This window comes from Spermophilus citellus (assembly GCF_964194105.1).
Source record: "Spermophilus citellus genome assembly, chromosome: 1".
In the NCBI taxonomy this organism is placed as follows: Eukaryota; Metazoa; Chordata; class Mammalia; order Rodentia; family Sciuridae; genus Spermophilus; species Spermophilus citellus.
In genome coordinates this window covers 158,308,676-158,323,815 of record NC_138182.1, presented here as the reverse complement: position 1 = coordinate 158,323,815, position 15,140 = coordinate 158,308,676, and the positions used below count along the sequence as shown (strand labels likewise).

At 34.5% G+C, this 15,140-nt stretch overlaps 1 protein-coding gene across 3 annotated transcripts in view; it reads left to right on the top strand.

The window, feature by feature from the left end:
* The window catches only part of UIMC1 (ubiquitin interaction motif containing 1), a 123,942-nt gene that overhangs the window by 32,884 nt on the left and 75,918 nt on the right, over positions 1-15,140 (top strand). For all 3 annotated transcript variants that reach the window (XM_081307268.1, XM_081307266.1, XM_081307267.1), the window contains exon 3: positions 11,235-11,319. In XM_081307268.1, the coding sequence (XP_081163394.1) occupies positions 11,235-11,319 (85 nt within the window). The remainder of the gene's footprint in view (positions 1-11,234; positions 11,320-15,140) is intronic.

Sequence of the window (15,140 nt, the reverse complement as noted above, 5' to 3'; positions counted from 1 at the left end):
GTGGCTCAGTGGCAGAGCACTTGCCTAGCATGTGTTGAGGCACTGAGTTTTATCCTTAGCACCACATAACAAATAAAGACATTCTTTCCATCTACAACTACAAAACACAAAAAATTATTAAAAACGTGCATATGAGGTAGCATTATTAGACAGCACTTTCTATAAATGTCAGTCAAGGAAACTGGATGTTAATGTTTGTTCAGTCTACTGTATCCTTTCTGGTTTTCTGCCTATTTGCAGGGCTTTTAAAGTCTTTGACTGTAATTGTAGTTTTATCTATTTCTCTTTTTAGTTCTATTAGTGTTTGCTTCATATATTTTGAAGTTTTACCATTAGATGTGTAAATGTTTAAGATTATCTTTTGATTAATTGACCCCCCTTTATCATTATGAAATGACCTTTTTTCTTTTATTTTGATTGAACCCAGGAGCACTTAACCACTGAGCCATATCCCCAAACCTTTTTATTGTTTATTTTGAGACAGAGTCTTGCTAAGTTTCTTGGGGCCTTGCTAAGTTGCTGAGGCTGATTTTGAACTGTGACCTTCCTGCCTCAGCCTTCTGAGCCTCTGGGCTTGCAGGCATACGCCACCATGCTCAGCTGAAATGACCTTCTTCAGCACTGGTACAATCTTAGTTCTTTTTTGTTTGTGAGCTGGAGATTGAACCCAGGACCTCATACATAGTAGTCAAGTGCTCTGTCACTGTGCTGTACCCCCCAGCCTTGACATCTAGTTTTTCTAGTATTACTGTAGCTACTCCAGTTTTCTTTATTCTTTAATAGAAAAATTTATGACTTAACTAGAATAGAATAAATTTGTCCAATTTAAAATTCTATTAAGTACCAAACTCAGTGACAATGTTTGCATAATATAATAGAATTCTCTCAAAATAGTGGATCCTAATTTCATTGGAAGTCTTCTTAGAAGCAGAAATATCTAATTATTGAAATAATTAAGACTCTTCTCCTTTAGATGAAAATAGTTCAATTCCTGGAACCCGCCACTCCACCCCATACCCCCCCCCCCCCGCCCTGAAATAAAGAAAATAGTTATCTGTGCTAAATTCTGATTTTAAAATCCATGTTATACCTCGTGTGGTGGCACATGCCTATAATCCCAGCTACTCAGGAGGCTGAGACACAAGGATTGTAAATTCAATGCTGGCGTGTGAAATTCAGCAAGATCCTGTCTCAAAACATAAAAATGGCTGGGGTTTAGCTCAATGGTAGAGCACTTGTAGTTGTGAGGCCCTGGATTTAATTCCCAGTACTTGGGGCAGTGGAGAAAGCAAGTTACCATATGTTCTTTTTTTTCTTCTTTAATTTATTATAAACCATATACCTAAAGTTGTAATTATTTTGTATTGCCATTTTCCCGTATTTCACATCAATACATGTGAAGTATCTTTTAACTGTTGAAAGCTTCCAAGATGACCTAATATTCAAAATGGTATCTTAGAAATGCCATTTTTACTCAATATTTTCTGTTAACATTGATTCACCCTAATTTAGTTTAGTAATTTAGTTCATATATGTTAATATACAGACTATCAAAGTACTAGTCACTAGTATAATTTTTTATTGTCATCTTCCTTAAAACAATGAATATTTCCACCTTTTGCAGTCTTGTCATTTATTTGACAGAGAAACAAGAATAAAATTTTTTTCTTGGGGCTGGGGTTGTGGCTCAGTTGTAGAGTGCTTGCCTAACATCCACGAGGCACTGGGTTCGATCCTCAGCACCACATAAATGTAAAATAAAGATATTGTGTCCATCTAAAACTTAAGAATAAATATTTGAAAAAATATTTTTTTCTACTACAGCCATGTTTCCAAGTAGGTTGGTTTCCTTGTGTAATATTATTATACAACTCTCCCTTCATATCTGGGGGGCTCACCATCTGTGACTTGAAAATGTAGAAGTTTCTTTCTCGTCTAAACATGTACAGATATTTTTTCCCTTATCATTATTCTCTAAACAATGCAGTATGATTAAACTATTTATATGGCATATACATTATATTAGGTAAATAATCTAGAGACGTTTTATAAGTATATGGAAAGATGTTTAGGTTATGTGCAAATGCTATGCCATTTTATATCCATGGAGATTTGTGGGGAGGGGCTTGGTTCTTTGAATCAGCTTATATCAAGTGTGTTTGTTAAGCAGCAGCCAGCATAACAAATATATGAGATAATCAACTTGTTTGTTTTTTGGGGATCATAACTTTGGAGGTTCTAGTCCATGATGGATTGGCTCTGTTGTTTTGGGCTTCTGGCAAGGCAACACATAATGGCAGGAGCACATGGTAGAACAAAACTGTTTACTTCTTTTAAGGGCACAACTCCATTGACCTATACTTCTAGTATGCCCCACCTCTTAAGTATTTCATTACCTTCCAATAGTGCCCCCTGCCCTCCCTGCTCCAGGACCAATCCTTTAACACATGGGTCATTAGGGGACATTTAAGATCCAAATCATAGCACTAAATGACAACTATATTTCACTATATAAGTATCACGGATTGATTTTTTTTTTTTTTTTTATAATTAAAATACTATTACATGGCTGGGGCTGTAGCTCGGTGGTAGAGCACTTGCCTGCATGCGTGAGGCACTGGATTCAATCCTCAGCACCACATAAAAATCAATGAATAAAAGGCATCTATCTATCAACAACTACAAAAAAATTAAAAAAAATACTATTACATATATAATGAGAAATTTGAGACATTTCTTAACTATAAGCCTTTATCATGTAGTTTTAAATTTTAATCTACTAGTCCTTATATATGCTCTTAGTGGATTTCAAAAAGATTAATAATCCTAAAGCCAAATTCATTTATCTCTAACTTATTTTATTCTCTTTAGGCAAGTCATCTGATTTTATTGGATTCCCACGGACAAAAGTAAAAAATTAGCAGTGGTTTTGTACTTTTTAGAATTGTTGGTTCAGCTTTAGTTGTATGTCCACTTGTGATAAAAAAAAGTTATGTAGACTACACATTGTTACAGAGACACAGAATGATGTAGTATTATGTGGACTAGGAAATTAAAATTACTTGATAAAAGGAGGGAGTCGTATTTACATAAAAGTGATATTCCTGAACTTCTACCAAACATCAGTGTAAAGACATTCTGTAAATTGAATTAGTAAAAGCTGTGCATGGAAACTGTAGTATTTGGGAAAGAAGAAAGGTTTATAAAAGCTTTAGCATTTACAAAAATGTAACTTTTTTCTACTATGAATTACACATTAACATAATCACACTAATTGAAGATATGCTCCAGGACTAGGCATGTAGCTCAGTGGTAAAGAACTTTCCTTTACATACACAAAGCTCTGGGTTGCATCCCCAGCACTGCAAAGAAAAAAAGTACACAGCTACATTCATAATGTTTAGAAAAAGCAATTCAACATTTTCTAAATGGATTATCCCATTTATTATATAATGTAGCTGTAAAGATAAGGAGATTTTCTCTCTCTAAAGCTTTCAACATCAAAATTTATGCCTGTAAGATTTTAGAACTTTTAGCAGTTTATTTCAAAAGAAAACTGTTAGAAACTTCTCAAATGTTCTTTATATTACAGGTTATATTAATAGTTACATACTGTAGAATCCTGCAGAAATTTTTCTTTACTGGATGGCTTTCTTTTAGTATTGGCCTTGAGTTTGTGTTTGCTTTCCTTGTTGCTATTTGTCTTATATTGTGACTATTCAGCTTTCTTTGATTAGTCCTGTCTTTTCCTATTTGTCTTTACAAGTGTACTTCCTGTAGGGAGCATAGATAGTTGAGTCTTGCTTTATTTTCTAGTCTGACAATCTCTACCTAATATCTCTATCAATATCTTTACTTAGGTATTTAGGCAGTTTAGTTAATGTGATTATTGATATGGTTAGGATTTCATTTATCATCTTGTTATTTTTTTGTTTGTTTGTTTGTTCCATATTTCTTTTTCTGTTCCCCATTTTTTTGGCCTTTGTATTGAATGCTTTCTGTCTGCTAATGTTAATATCTTATATATCCACAGTACATTTATCAGAACTAAGACATTATCATTGATGTTACTGTAGTCTTCATTTGGATTCTAGCAGTTTTTCCACTAATGTTCTTTTTCTATTCTAGGGTCCAATCCATAATTCTTACTATATTTAGTAGCTTTAACTTTGGAGGGTTATACCAGATATAGAAATTATGGTTGACAACTTTATTTTTCCAGTACTTTAAAAGACTTTGTTCCATTTTCTTCTTGGCTTATTGTTTCAAACAAAATATCTGACTTCATTCCTATTTTTCCCCTCTGTAAATTTGCATCCCCTGCCAGTTTTAAGATTTTTTTCTTTTATCACTGGTTTAAAGTAACTTGATTATGTACTTTTAATTAAATTTATCATGGTGTTTCTTGTGCTTTTGGTTTATAGAACTTCTTAGATATGAGTGTTTATAGTTTTCATCAAGTTATGAATGTTCTCAGTTATTTTCTCTTAATCGATTTTTTAAAAATTTCTGTCCCTCTCCTCCTTTAGGAAGTGTAATTAGTAAATATTAGGTCACCTAAAATTGTCCTACAGCTGACTGATACTCTCTTCACTTTTTTTTTTTTTTAGGATGCCACACGAGCCACATTTCAACTACTTAATAACTCTAGTGGTTACTGTATTCTACTGTATAGAAAGTCCCATTGTATGGTATTTTTCCTTTAAGAGATGATCATAAATAATTCTATCATGCCTTAAAAATCTGTTTACCTTGGGTACCACAAGGAATCCAAGCTTCCACTGGCATGCCTTTGTCACCTGAAGTCTCATCCCCATATGACTCTAATCTGTGTTCTGGGAGACCCCTCAGTGTTGCTTTTATAATTCATCTTAATCTCCCCCTCTACCCTTGAAATAACTCTGTTCCCTTGGAATTTGTTAGTGATCAGAAAATTCACTGTTCTCAACCTCCTTGGTGAAAGTTTTCTCATCTTTTTGTTCTCACTGAAAGATAGCTGTCCTGGTTCTCCTTGCACCTTCTCAACTATTGGCTGTTACTTCTTCCATATACCATAGTAGTAGTGGACCTGGAGGTGGAATACACATTCTTCTTGTGCTTCACTATTTTTTTTAAAGGGGGGGAGGGAGGGAGGGAGAGAGAGAGGGGATTTTTTAATATTTATTTTTAGTTTTTAGTGGACACAACATCTTTATTTTTTTTATTTTTATGTGGTGCTGAGGATCGAACCCAGCGCCCCGCACATGCCAGGCAAGCAAGCTACCGCTTGAGCCACATCCCCAGCCCTTGTCCTTCACTATTGCTTCTAGAATACTGGAAAAACCTACTTTGAAGCACAAATCATAGTGTTATTCCTCCTACCTCAGCCTGAAGCAGTAATCTGCAATCTTCCTGACCATTCCCCACCTCTAACACTTCTCAGTTCATTGAAAACTGTAAGTATCACTTACCATCTTTCTCTTCACTATTCTTTGCCATCATTCTTGATGATTTCACTGTTTACATATTAGGCTGAATCATACAAAGCTGCGGTTTTTGTTGGTTCAAGTCAAGATATGACCCTTCTGATGCTCTGGCCTCTCAGTTCCTTGACCTCTTGGGTATCTATCCTGATAGGTCATAGCACCTCAGCCTTTCTCAAGTGGGATTCTGAAAAAGAAGTAAATCTAATGCCCTAAGGCATCAACTGTATGGGTTTTTTTTGTTTGTTTGTTTTTGTTTTTGTACTAGGGATTGAACTCTATCATTGAACCATACCCCAGACCTGTTTTGTGTTTTTTTAAGAGACAGGGTCTTGCTTAGTGCCTTGCTATTGCTGAGGCTGGCTTTGAACTTTGGATTCTCCTGCCTCAGCCTCCTGAGCTGCTGGGATTATAGGCGTGTGCCACTGCACCTGGCTCACTGCATGTTTTTAACCAACTTCTGTCTTCTGCATGTAGAGCTGTACCAGCTATCGACTCTCCTTGTCAAAATTAAGGAAACAGTCACTTCATTTTCTGTGTTCCCTGGTTCTGATAAGGAATCCTTATTGAGCCTGTCATAATAATAAACATGCTATTTTCCAGATCTCAATTTCAGATGTTCATTCTGTAATCAGTGTCACCTATCTTTTCCAACTTACTCCTTATAATAACCTAACTCCAGTAATCCTTTATCCCTAGTTAGATGTCTAATCAGCTGACTTTGTCACCTTTTCATTTTCTTCTACCATTTCATGTCCCCACTTTTCCTCCTTATCTAATATAGATAGCACAATTTTTATATTAACAGTTCCCTTGAATATCTTGAATATTCCCTCAACCTCTTTGTATTATATTTCCTGGCAAAACCCTACCTTGTTTAAACCTATCCCTCCACCTATTAAGTGCCCCTTTTTGCTGAATGTGGCAAGGAAAAAACAAAACATGTAACTGTGCTCACTGTGATCACATTTATTTAAGATCACAAACTTTAAGAGACCCCTCAGTGTTGCTCCTTCTCAGTACTGCTTAGCAATCTTTTTTTTTTTTTTTTTTTTTGCAACTTAGTGAGATCCTTTCTCAATATAAAATTTAAAAAAGGGCTGAGGATGTAGCACAGAGGTAGAGGTTTGATACCCGGTACCAAAACCAAAACAAAATATCCCTCAAAAACAACACCACAAAAACCAAAACCTCAAAATAACTCAAGGAACTATTGTATGTATATATACAGATGTAGATGTGTGTGTTTATCTCCTCCCCTTTTTGAGATAGAGTGCTAGGCACTCTACCAATAGCTACATACAGCCTCAACCCTTTTGAATTTTGAGACAGGGTTCCCCAGACTGGCCTGAATGTTGTGATCCTCTTGCCTTAGACTCTCAAGTAGGTGGGATTACAGGTGTGTGCTACCATGCTGGATTATATGTATCCTTTATTTTGCTATGTACTTATATGAGTATTCTTACATACAACTCTCACTGTTATTGTTGACCAGCTTTACTAGTTTGTTTTTATTTCTCCACTGTTACTTTAACACAAAAATAAGCTATGTACGTATCTTTAATTTCCCTTCTTTATTTGAAATATAGTATATTTCCTGTTTATATTTTGTCCTTTTCTCTGAATAATATATCCTGGAAGTTATTACTTTTAATTTTTTTATTTTCTTATACTTTTTAAATATACCTTATTAGATTTTACTTAAACCTAACTTCTTGGGAACCCAGTAACTTATTTTTTGTTTTTGAGGTGGTTTTATCTGTTTTTAAAGTTTGATCAACTTTCATTTGTTCCTCTTTTACCTGTTTTTTTTCTTAGATTTTGAATTTCTGGGCAAAGTGCTCTACCATTGAGCTACACTTCTGGTTTTTAAATTTCTGATTTTCTATTTTGGCAGTGCTAAGGATTAAATCCAAGGCCTTGGATATGCAAAGCAAGTGCTGTGTCACTGAGCTGTACCCTGAGTCTTTTTTATTTTATTTTTTGAGATGTGGTTGTGCTAAGTTTTCCAGGCTACCCTTCATCTTGCAATCCTCCTGCCTTAACTTCCTAAGTAGCTGGAAATATAGGCATGCACCAACATACCTGGGTATAGTTTTTTCTTAATCTTCAAAAGTTTCTTTGAATTCTGTTTGGAATGTCTTCTTAACATGTGTGCATATTTTCTGGGTTGGTATTTAGGGGAGAATGTTGAAAACCTGAAAATTTTTGATTTGCATTATGTTTTGTCTCATAGTTTAGAATTTATTCTTATCAGTTAATGGATAGATGAAATAGAGAGTTTCCTTTTCTTCAGTGAAGTCAGTTTCTTTCATGAATGATGGTGTTGATATAGGTGTGATATTGGGGGAGAGATTAACTCATTTGTGTGTGTGTGTTTTTTCCCCTCTCCTTCAGGATCATTTGTCTTTATTTCTCTTATTCTTCCTTCAGTGAATCTGAAGGAAGAATAAGACAAATAATAATATTTAGGTGGACACAATATCTTTATTTATTTATTTTATGTGGTGCTGAGAATCAAACCCAGTGCCTCATGCATGCCAGGCAAGCGTGCTACTACTTGAGCCTTATCCCCAGCCCTGGACTTTTAATGTAGCTATTGGTATGAAGTACCAAATGTTGAACCTGTGTTCAATGTTTGATCTTAATTTTGCACTTTCTAAAATTTTATTGTATTTTTGGTACCAATGATTGAACACAGGGGCACTTAACTACTGAGCCATATCTTCAGCCCTTTTTTTAGTTATTTTTTATTTTGAGAGAGGGTCCCATCAAGTTGCTTAGGGCCTTGCCAAGTTGCTCAGGCTGGCCTTGATCTTGGGATCCTCCTGCTTCAACCTCTGGAGTCTTTGGGATTACGGTATTACCACCATGCCAAGCTAAGACTTTTAAATTTTTTTTTAAATTTTTTTTTAGTTGTAGATGGACACAATATCTTTATTTTTACTTATTTATTTTTATGTGGTATTGAGGATCGAACCCAGGGCCTCATGAATGCAAGGCAAGTGCTCTACCATGGAGCTACAACCCCAGCCCTGGACTTTTTAATTTTAAGGGTGATTTTTTGAAATTTATTTTTTAATTAAAGATGGACACTATATATTTATTTTATATTTATGAGGTGCTGAGGATTGAACCCAGTGCCTCTTGCATGTTAGGCGAGCGCTGTACCTCTGAGCCACAACCCCAGCCCATTAAGGGTGATTTTTTTTTTGTTTTTGTTTTTTTGAGGCAGGGTCTTACTATGTTGCCCAAGCTGGCTTCAAACTTGGAATCCTTCTGCCTCTGCCACTCTTACCTGGGATTATGTGCATATGCTACCATGACTGGCTTTTACATCTTTTAAAAAAGTTGATTTTGTCTATGGTTCTTTACTCTATTGTAATTATTTTTCATGGACTCTCTTTTAAGTCTTTTTTTATCTGTTCTTTGTACCCACAGATTTGCAGTAAGTGGTGGGAGTGCTGATGAAATTTGTTACCTGCAGTTTTTTCTTTCTTTTTAACCTGCATTTCTTTCTTGCATGTAATTTGATGTTTGATATTGTCTGTGGTCTTTGTAGGTCTTGTGATTTTTCTGGAGGGTATGTGGAGTGATTCAAATTTAGAAAATTTACCCTTATCTTCTAGACCTTTTCATGTCAGACATTTTGGATCAGTTTATCACTGCTGAATCTCTTGTATATAATCTTGAGTTGCATCTTGTTAGAATCTGTTATATTTACTCTATTTCTTTTTCTATATTCTTTGTGGGGTTTTTGGGCTATTTTTTGTCATATCTTTTGTTATTTAGGAAAGTATATATTTTTTATTCTAACATCTTTATAATATGACTTTCATAATTCCTGTTATTCCCTTTTTTTTTTTTTTTTTTTTGCAGTGTGGGAATTAAACCCAGGACCACACACGTGCTAGAGCTTTGTCACTGAGGTGTATTCCTAGCCCTTATTCCCTTGTCTCTCCCTTTCTCCTTCCCTTCTTCCTTCTTTTTCCTTCCCCTTTCTCCTGTCACCTGTCTTCTGTCCTCTGTCTTATCCTGTTCTTTGGTTTCCTGAGCTGTGTCCCTACCCATTTTTAGTTTTTATTTTAAGACAGGGTCTCACTAAGTTGCTGAGGCTAAGTTGGAACTTACAAACCTCTTGTCTCTGCCTCCCAAGTCTCTGGGTTACAGGTGTGTGCTGCCATGCCTGGCCTCTTTTTTCTTATTTAATCTTCTGTTTACATGGTTTGTCAGTTTTAAATGGTGTTCTTTGATTTACACTTATGGACTATTCAGTAGTCAGTGCACTTATTTTATTTTCTGTTTCTATCTTTCATTAATTAATTGTATCATTTCTACATTATTAAAAGATATTTACATATTTTCTTATATTTTATCCCTACTTTTGTTTTAGTCTTATATCTAAAATTAAATATATTTATTGTTGATTCTTTTGCTAGTGCTTCTGTAATCATTTTTTGATTGAATGATGCTCATTCTTTGTTAGGTTTGTCAAGAAGGACTTATGAAGATAGCATTTCCCAAGTTCTTGCATGTTTGATGTTGTTTTTCCAGTCTTGATAACTGAAAGAATTTTTGGCTAGGTACAAAATCCTTTGTTTAGGAAGTGCAGGGAAGTGATATTGGCCAAATCATATTGTTATATTGTATGCATGTAACAACAAATCCCACCTTTATGTGCAATTATAATGCACCAGTAAAAACATGGAAAAAATTCTTTGTTTAAAAATATTTCTTGTGTTTCTTTAAAATAATTGTCTTTTTTGTATTGTTGCATACTACACTAGGTATGTTCATTTGATTTTCCTTTTTTTAAGAATGATTTTTTTCTTTAGTTGCGATGGACCTTTATCTTATTTATTTATATGTGGTGCTGAGATTTAAATCCAGGGCCTCACACATGCCAGACAAGTGCTCTACCGCTGAGCCACAACCCCAGTTCTTTTTGTCTTTTTTCTTTATCTTTAGGATTTACCCAGTACATGTCTGGGAATTGATTATTCAAGGTCAACTTTCCAAGAGAATGGTGTGTACTTTCAAAGTGTAGATTCCTGGTCTTACTCCTCTGCCCTCCATTTCCTTGAAACGATTTATTCGATTATAGTTTTAGTATTAGTTTGTTCTATTGTTTGTTTTCATCTTCAGAGATCCCAATTTTACATATATGGAAAACACACACACACACACATACACACACACACACAATCATCTTTGTCTATATTTTTTTAAGCTGATTTTTCTTGGCTCATTATTATTTGTCTTTCATTTTTTGGTCCTCAGTGCCTCTTGGTTAACTGCTAGGTGGAGTGAAGTAGGTGTATTTGGTTCTGTTTTAGTTCTACAGAATTTATTTACCTTCTTTTTCTTTTATTTTACTTACCCAGTAGCTAAAGAGTGATTTAAAATAAATTAGTATGAAGTGAATTTAAACATTATTATTAGTTTTTAAGCTTTGAATTAAGTTTCTCTGATCTTGGGTAGATGCCTACTGGTAATTTTGGAAATTGGTTGATCTTTACCTAACTATGTATGTGACAGATAATAATGTCACCATATTATACATTTTTATTTTTATGGTTTTATTGGTTCCAGATATTATGTGTTTCCCTTTTTGTACTACAAAAGAAACTTCTTCTGATGTCTTATATGCACATTTTTAACACTCACTGATTCTTCAGAGTCCTTTTTTAGCCATGAAGAGATGTACAGGAGACAGAGAAATTTCTACTTTTAATTTTAGCCACCCTGATCATATTTCTTGTTTTGCAACAGGAACCAAAGGAGGAGAATGGATTGCAGAAAACGAAGATAAAACAGTCAAATAGAGCAAAGTGTTTGGCCAAAAGAAAAATTGCACGTATGTTTTCATTTTGGGGTTGAATTGGTACTAGTTTTATTTTTTTTTCTTGTTGTTTTCATTAGGAAAAGAGAATTGTTTAAAAAAGGATACTTATGCTTCCTATTTAGTCTGGATTTATTAATTTTAGAAATTGCTTATACAATTATCTATAATTTATGCAATTATCTTGTTAGAGGGAGAATGCTGAAATAAAAAATGTGATGTTCAGGGCTAGGCACATGTGGGTTTAAATCCTTGATTTATTTCTTACTATGTAGATATTAGGCAAGTCACTACTTTCAGTTTTCCAGTTTCTTCATCAATTTAGTTATTATCTAAATAGTAACACTTATTTAGAGATTCAGTTAGTGGTAACCCTCAAATAATTAATGGTACTTGTTGCTATTTTTTCCATTAGAACGGTTAGTTGGAAGTTTGAATGTCACTCAGTTATGAAATCATTTAATCATTTCCTTATCTCTAAATACATTCATCTTTATAGTTAGATCTATTTAATGTACTCAAGTTATTTTCAGTCTTGAGAATTATTAGTAATAGTTACTTTTTTGTGGGGGGTGGTACCAGGGATTGAACTTAGGGGCACTCAACCACTGAGCCACATCCCCAGCCCTGTTTTGTATTTTATTTAGAGACAGGGTCTCACAGAGTTCTTAATGCCTTGCCATTGCTGAGGCTGTTTTTGAACTTTGGATCCTTTTGCCTCAGCCTCCCGAGCCACTGGGATTACAGGCCTGTGCCACTGTGCCCAGCCAATTGTTACTTTGTGTGTGTGTGTGTGTGTGTGTGTGTGTGTGTTGCTAGAGATTGAACCCAGGACCTTGTACAAGTGAGGTAAGCACTCTACCAACTGAGCTATATTCCTAGCCTCAATAGTTACTTTATTTTTTATTAGTTCTTATCAATTATACTTGACAGTAGAAAGCTCTTTGATTCATTGTACACAATGGGAGCAGAATTTTTCACACCATTGTGCAATCATACATGTACCTAGGGTAATGATGTCCATCTCATTCCACCATCTTATCCCTTGTACCCTCCCCCCACTTTGCCCCATCCAAAGTTTCTCCACTTATCCCCCAACAGTTAGGCATTATTTAGTAGTTGATGGTTTAGGTTTTGTCACCATTAGTATACTGTTGGTAGTTATCTGCTTGGTAAATTTTATATCTTTACAGTTAAAGTATGTTTTATCTTTTATTTAATTAGATTATGCTGTTTTTCTTTTATACAGTGAAATAATCTCTTTTGTTTTTTGAGTTTAAGCCATTTACATTTAATATAATTACATTGATGTGGTTGGATTAAAATTTACCCTTTTGAAAGATGTTTATTTATATTGTTTTTTTTTGGTTTCACTTTTTTTTCTGCCCACTTTTGTACTTGTTGAATATTATTTTGATTTCATTTTATTTCTGCTATTGGCTTATTTTTTTTGGGTGGTACTGGGGATTGAACTAAGAGGCACTTGACCACTGAGCCCTATTTCTCCAGCCCTATTTTGTATTTTATTTAGAAGACAGTCTCACTGAGTTGCTTAGTGTCTCACCATCGCTGAGGCTGGCTTTGAACTTTGAATCCTCCTCCCTCAGCCTCCCAAGCCACTGGGATTATAGGCATGTGCCATCACTGCTATTGGCTAATTATTTATATCTTTTAAAAAATATTAAGTGGTTGCCCTAGGGTTTATAGCACATGTATTTACTTAGTCACCTTTAAAGAATGTTATATATCTTCACATGTAGTATAAAGACTTTTCAATAGAATATACCCAATTCCTTTCTATCCCCCTTTGTTATACTATACATTTTCCTTTTATAAGCATATAAGCTGTTGATACTGTTTTACTTTTGATAGTTGATTATCTTTTATAACAATGAAAATAAACAATTAGAATTTCTGTACTTTGCTTTATTTATGCCCTTTTTTTTAAAAAAATATTTTTTTTTAGTTGTAGATGGATACAAATTTTATTTATTTATTTATTTATTTATTTATTTATTTATTTATTTATTTATTTATTTTTATGTGGTGCTGACGATCGAACCCAGGGCCTCATGCATGCAAGGCAAGTGCTCTACCACTGAGCTATGACCCTAGCCCCATTTATTTATGCCCTTTTAAGAACTGTTTATTTGGGCTGGGGATGTGGCTCAAGCGGTAGCGCGCTTGCCTGGCATGCGTGCGGCCCGGGTTCGATCCTCAGCACCACATACCAACAAAGATGTTGTGTCCGCCGAGAACTAAAAAATAAATATTAAAAAATTCTCTCTCTCTCACTCTCTCTCCTCTCTCACTCTCTCTTTAAAAAAAAAAAAAAGAAAAAAAAAGAACTGTTTATTTCCTTACTTACATCTAGGTTTCTTTCCTGTGTCATAGTCTTTCTGCCACAAGAGCTTCCTTGCACACTTACTGTAGTATAGTCCTGTTAGCAAAAAAATTCTCTTTGTCTGAAAATGTCTTTATTTCTCTATTTTGGGTTAACTCCTTTATTGAGATATAATTCATATATAATTCACCCATTTAAAGCATACAGTGTTTTGAAGTATATTAACAGTGTTATGCTGCTGTTACCACAATCTAATTCTAGAATTTTTATCTTCCAAGAAAGAAACCTTGTATCCTTGCCAGTCATACAAAACCCTTATCTTTCCTATCCCTAGACAACTCCAGTCTACTTCCTATAGATTATTTGTTTATGAATTTGCTATTCTAGACCTTGCATATAAATGGAATCATATGAGGTCTTTTGTAATTGATTTTTTTCACCTAGCATAATGTTTTCAGTTTCATCCATGTTTTAGTATGTGTCAGTATTTCATTCCCTCATTGCCAAATAATATTTCATTACATTTCTATACCACATTTTGTTTATCCTTTCATGATTTGATGGATATTGGTGTTGTTTCTACTTTTGGGTTATTGTGACTAATGTGGCTATGAATATATTCATATGTGTGTGTGTGTGTGTATATTTTTTTATACATATATATATATTGTACTGAGGATTTAACAACCAGGACCTCTTTACCACTGAGCTTTTATTTTTTATTTTGAATTTGAGACCAATGAAACTGTTATCATCAAATAAATTTTCCCTCCTCTAAATTGTTTTTGTCAGGTATTTTGGTTACAGTGATGCAAACTTAACTGAAACAGTAGGGTTTATACTTACATATTTTGGTTGCCGGTCTGAATTTTATGTCCCCTCATCGATACTCAATTAGAGTCAGAGCTGGTTTATTCATTGGATCCTATATCTGAGATGTTTTATTCATGTAGAATTTTTAAAAAATATTTATTTTTTAGCTGGGCACAATATCTTTATTTTATTTATTTATATATGGTGTTGAGCATCGAACCCAGGACCTCACACATGCTAGGCTAGGCGAGCACTCTACCACTGAGCCACAACCCCTGCGCTCAAGTAGAATTTTTAAAAGAGTCTATTATAATCCATCTGGATTTAAGTAACTTATTTAAAACAGTTGTATTCACTGTTTTGCCCCCCCACTTGAAATGTGGCAATCTAGAGATATTTTTGGTTGCCACAACTTAGAGGGATGGCGTGCTACTGGCCTCTAGTGGGAAGAAGCCAGGCATTATACTAGCCATCCCACAATACAAAGGTAGTCTCCACACACAAAAAATTGCCTTTCCCAAAATGTCAATAGTGTTAGGGTTGATAAACCTAGATTCAAAATAAGTACAACTGTGCAAAAATAATGTTAATCAAATAATGACATTTTTGACAAGAAGGATTCATTAATGTCAGTTTTTCTTTTAGGAGCCTAATATAGCAAAATAATGTTTTTCAGAGT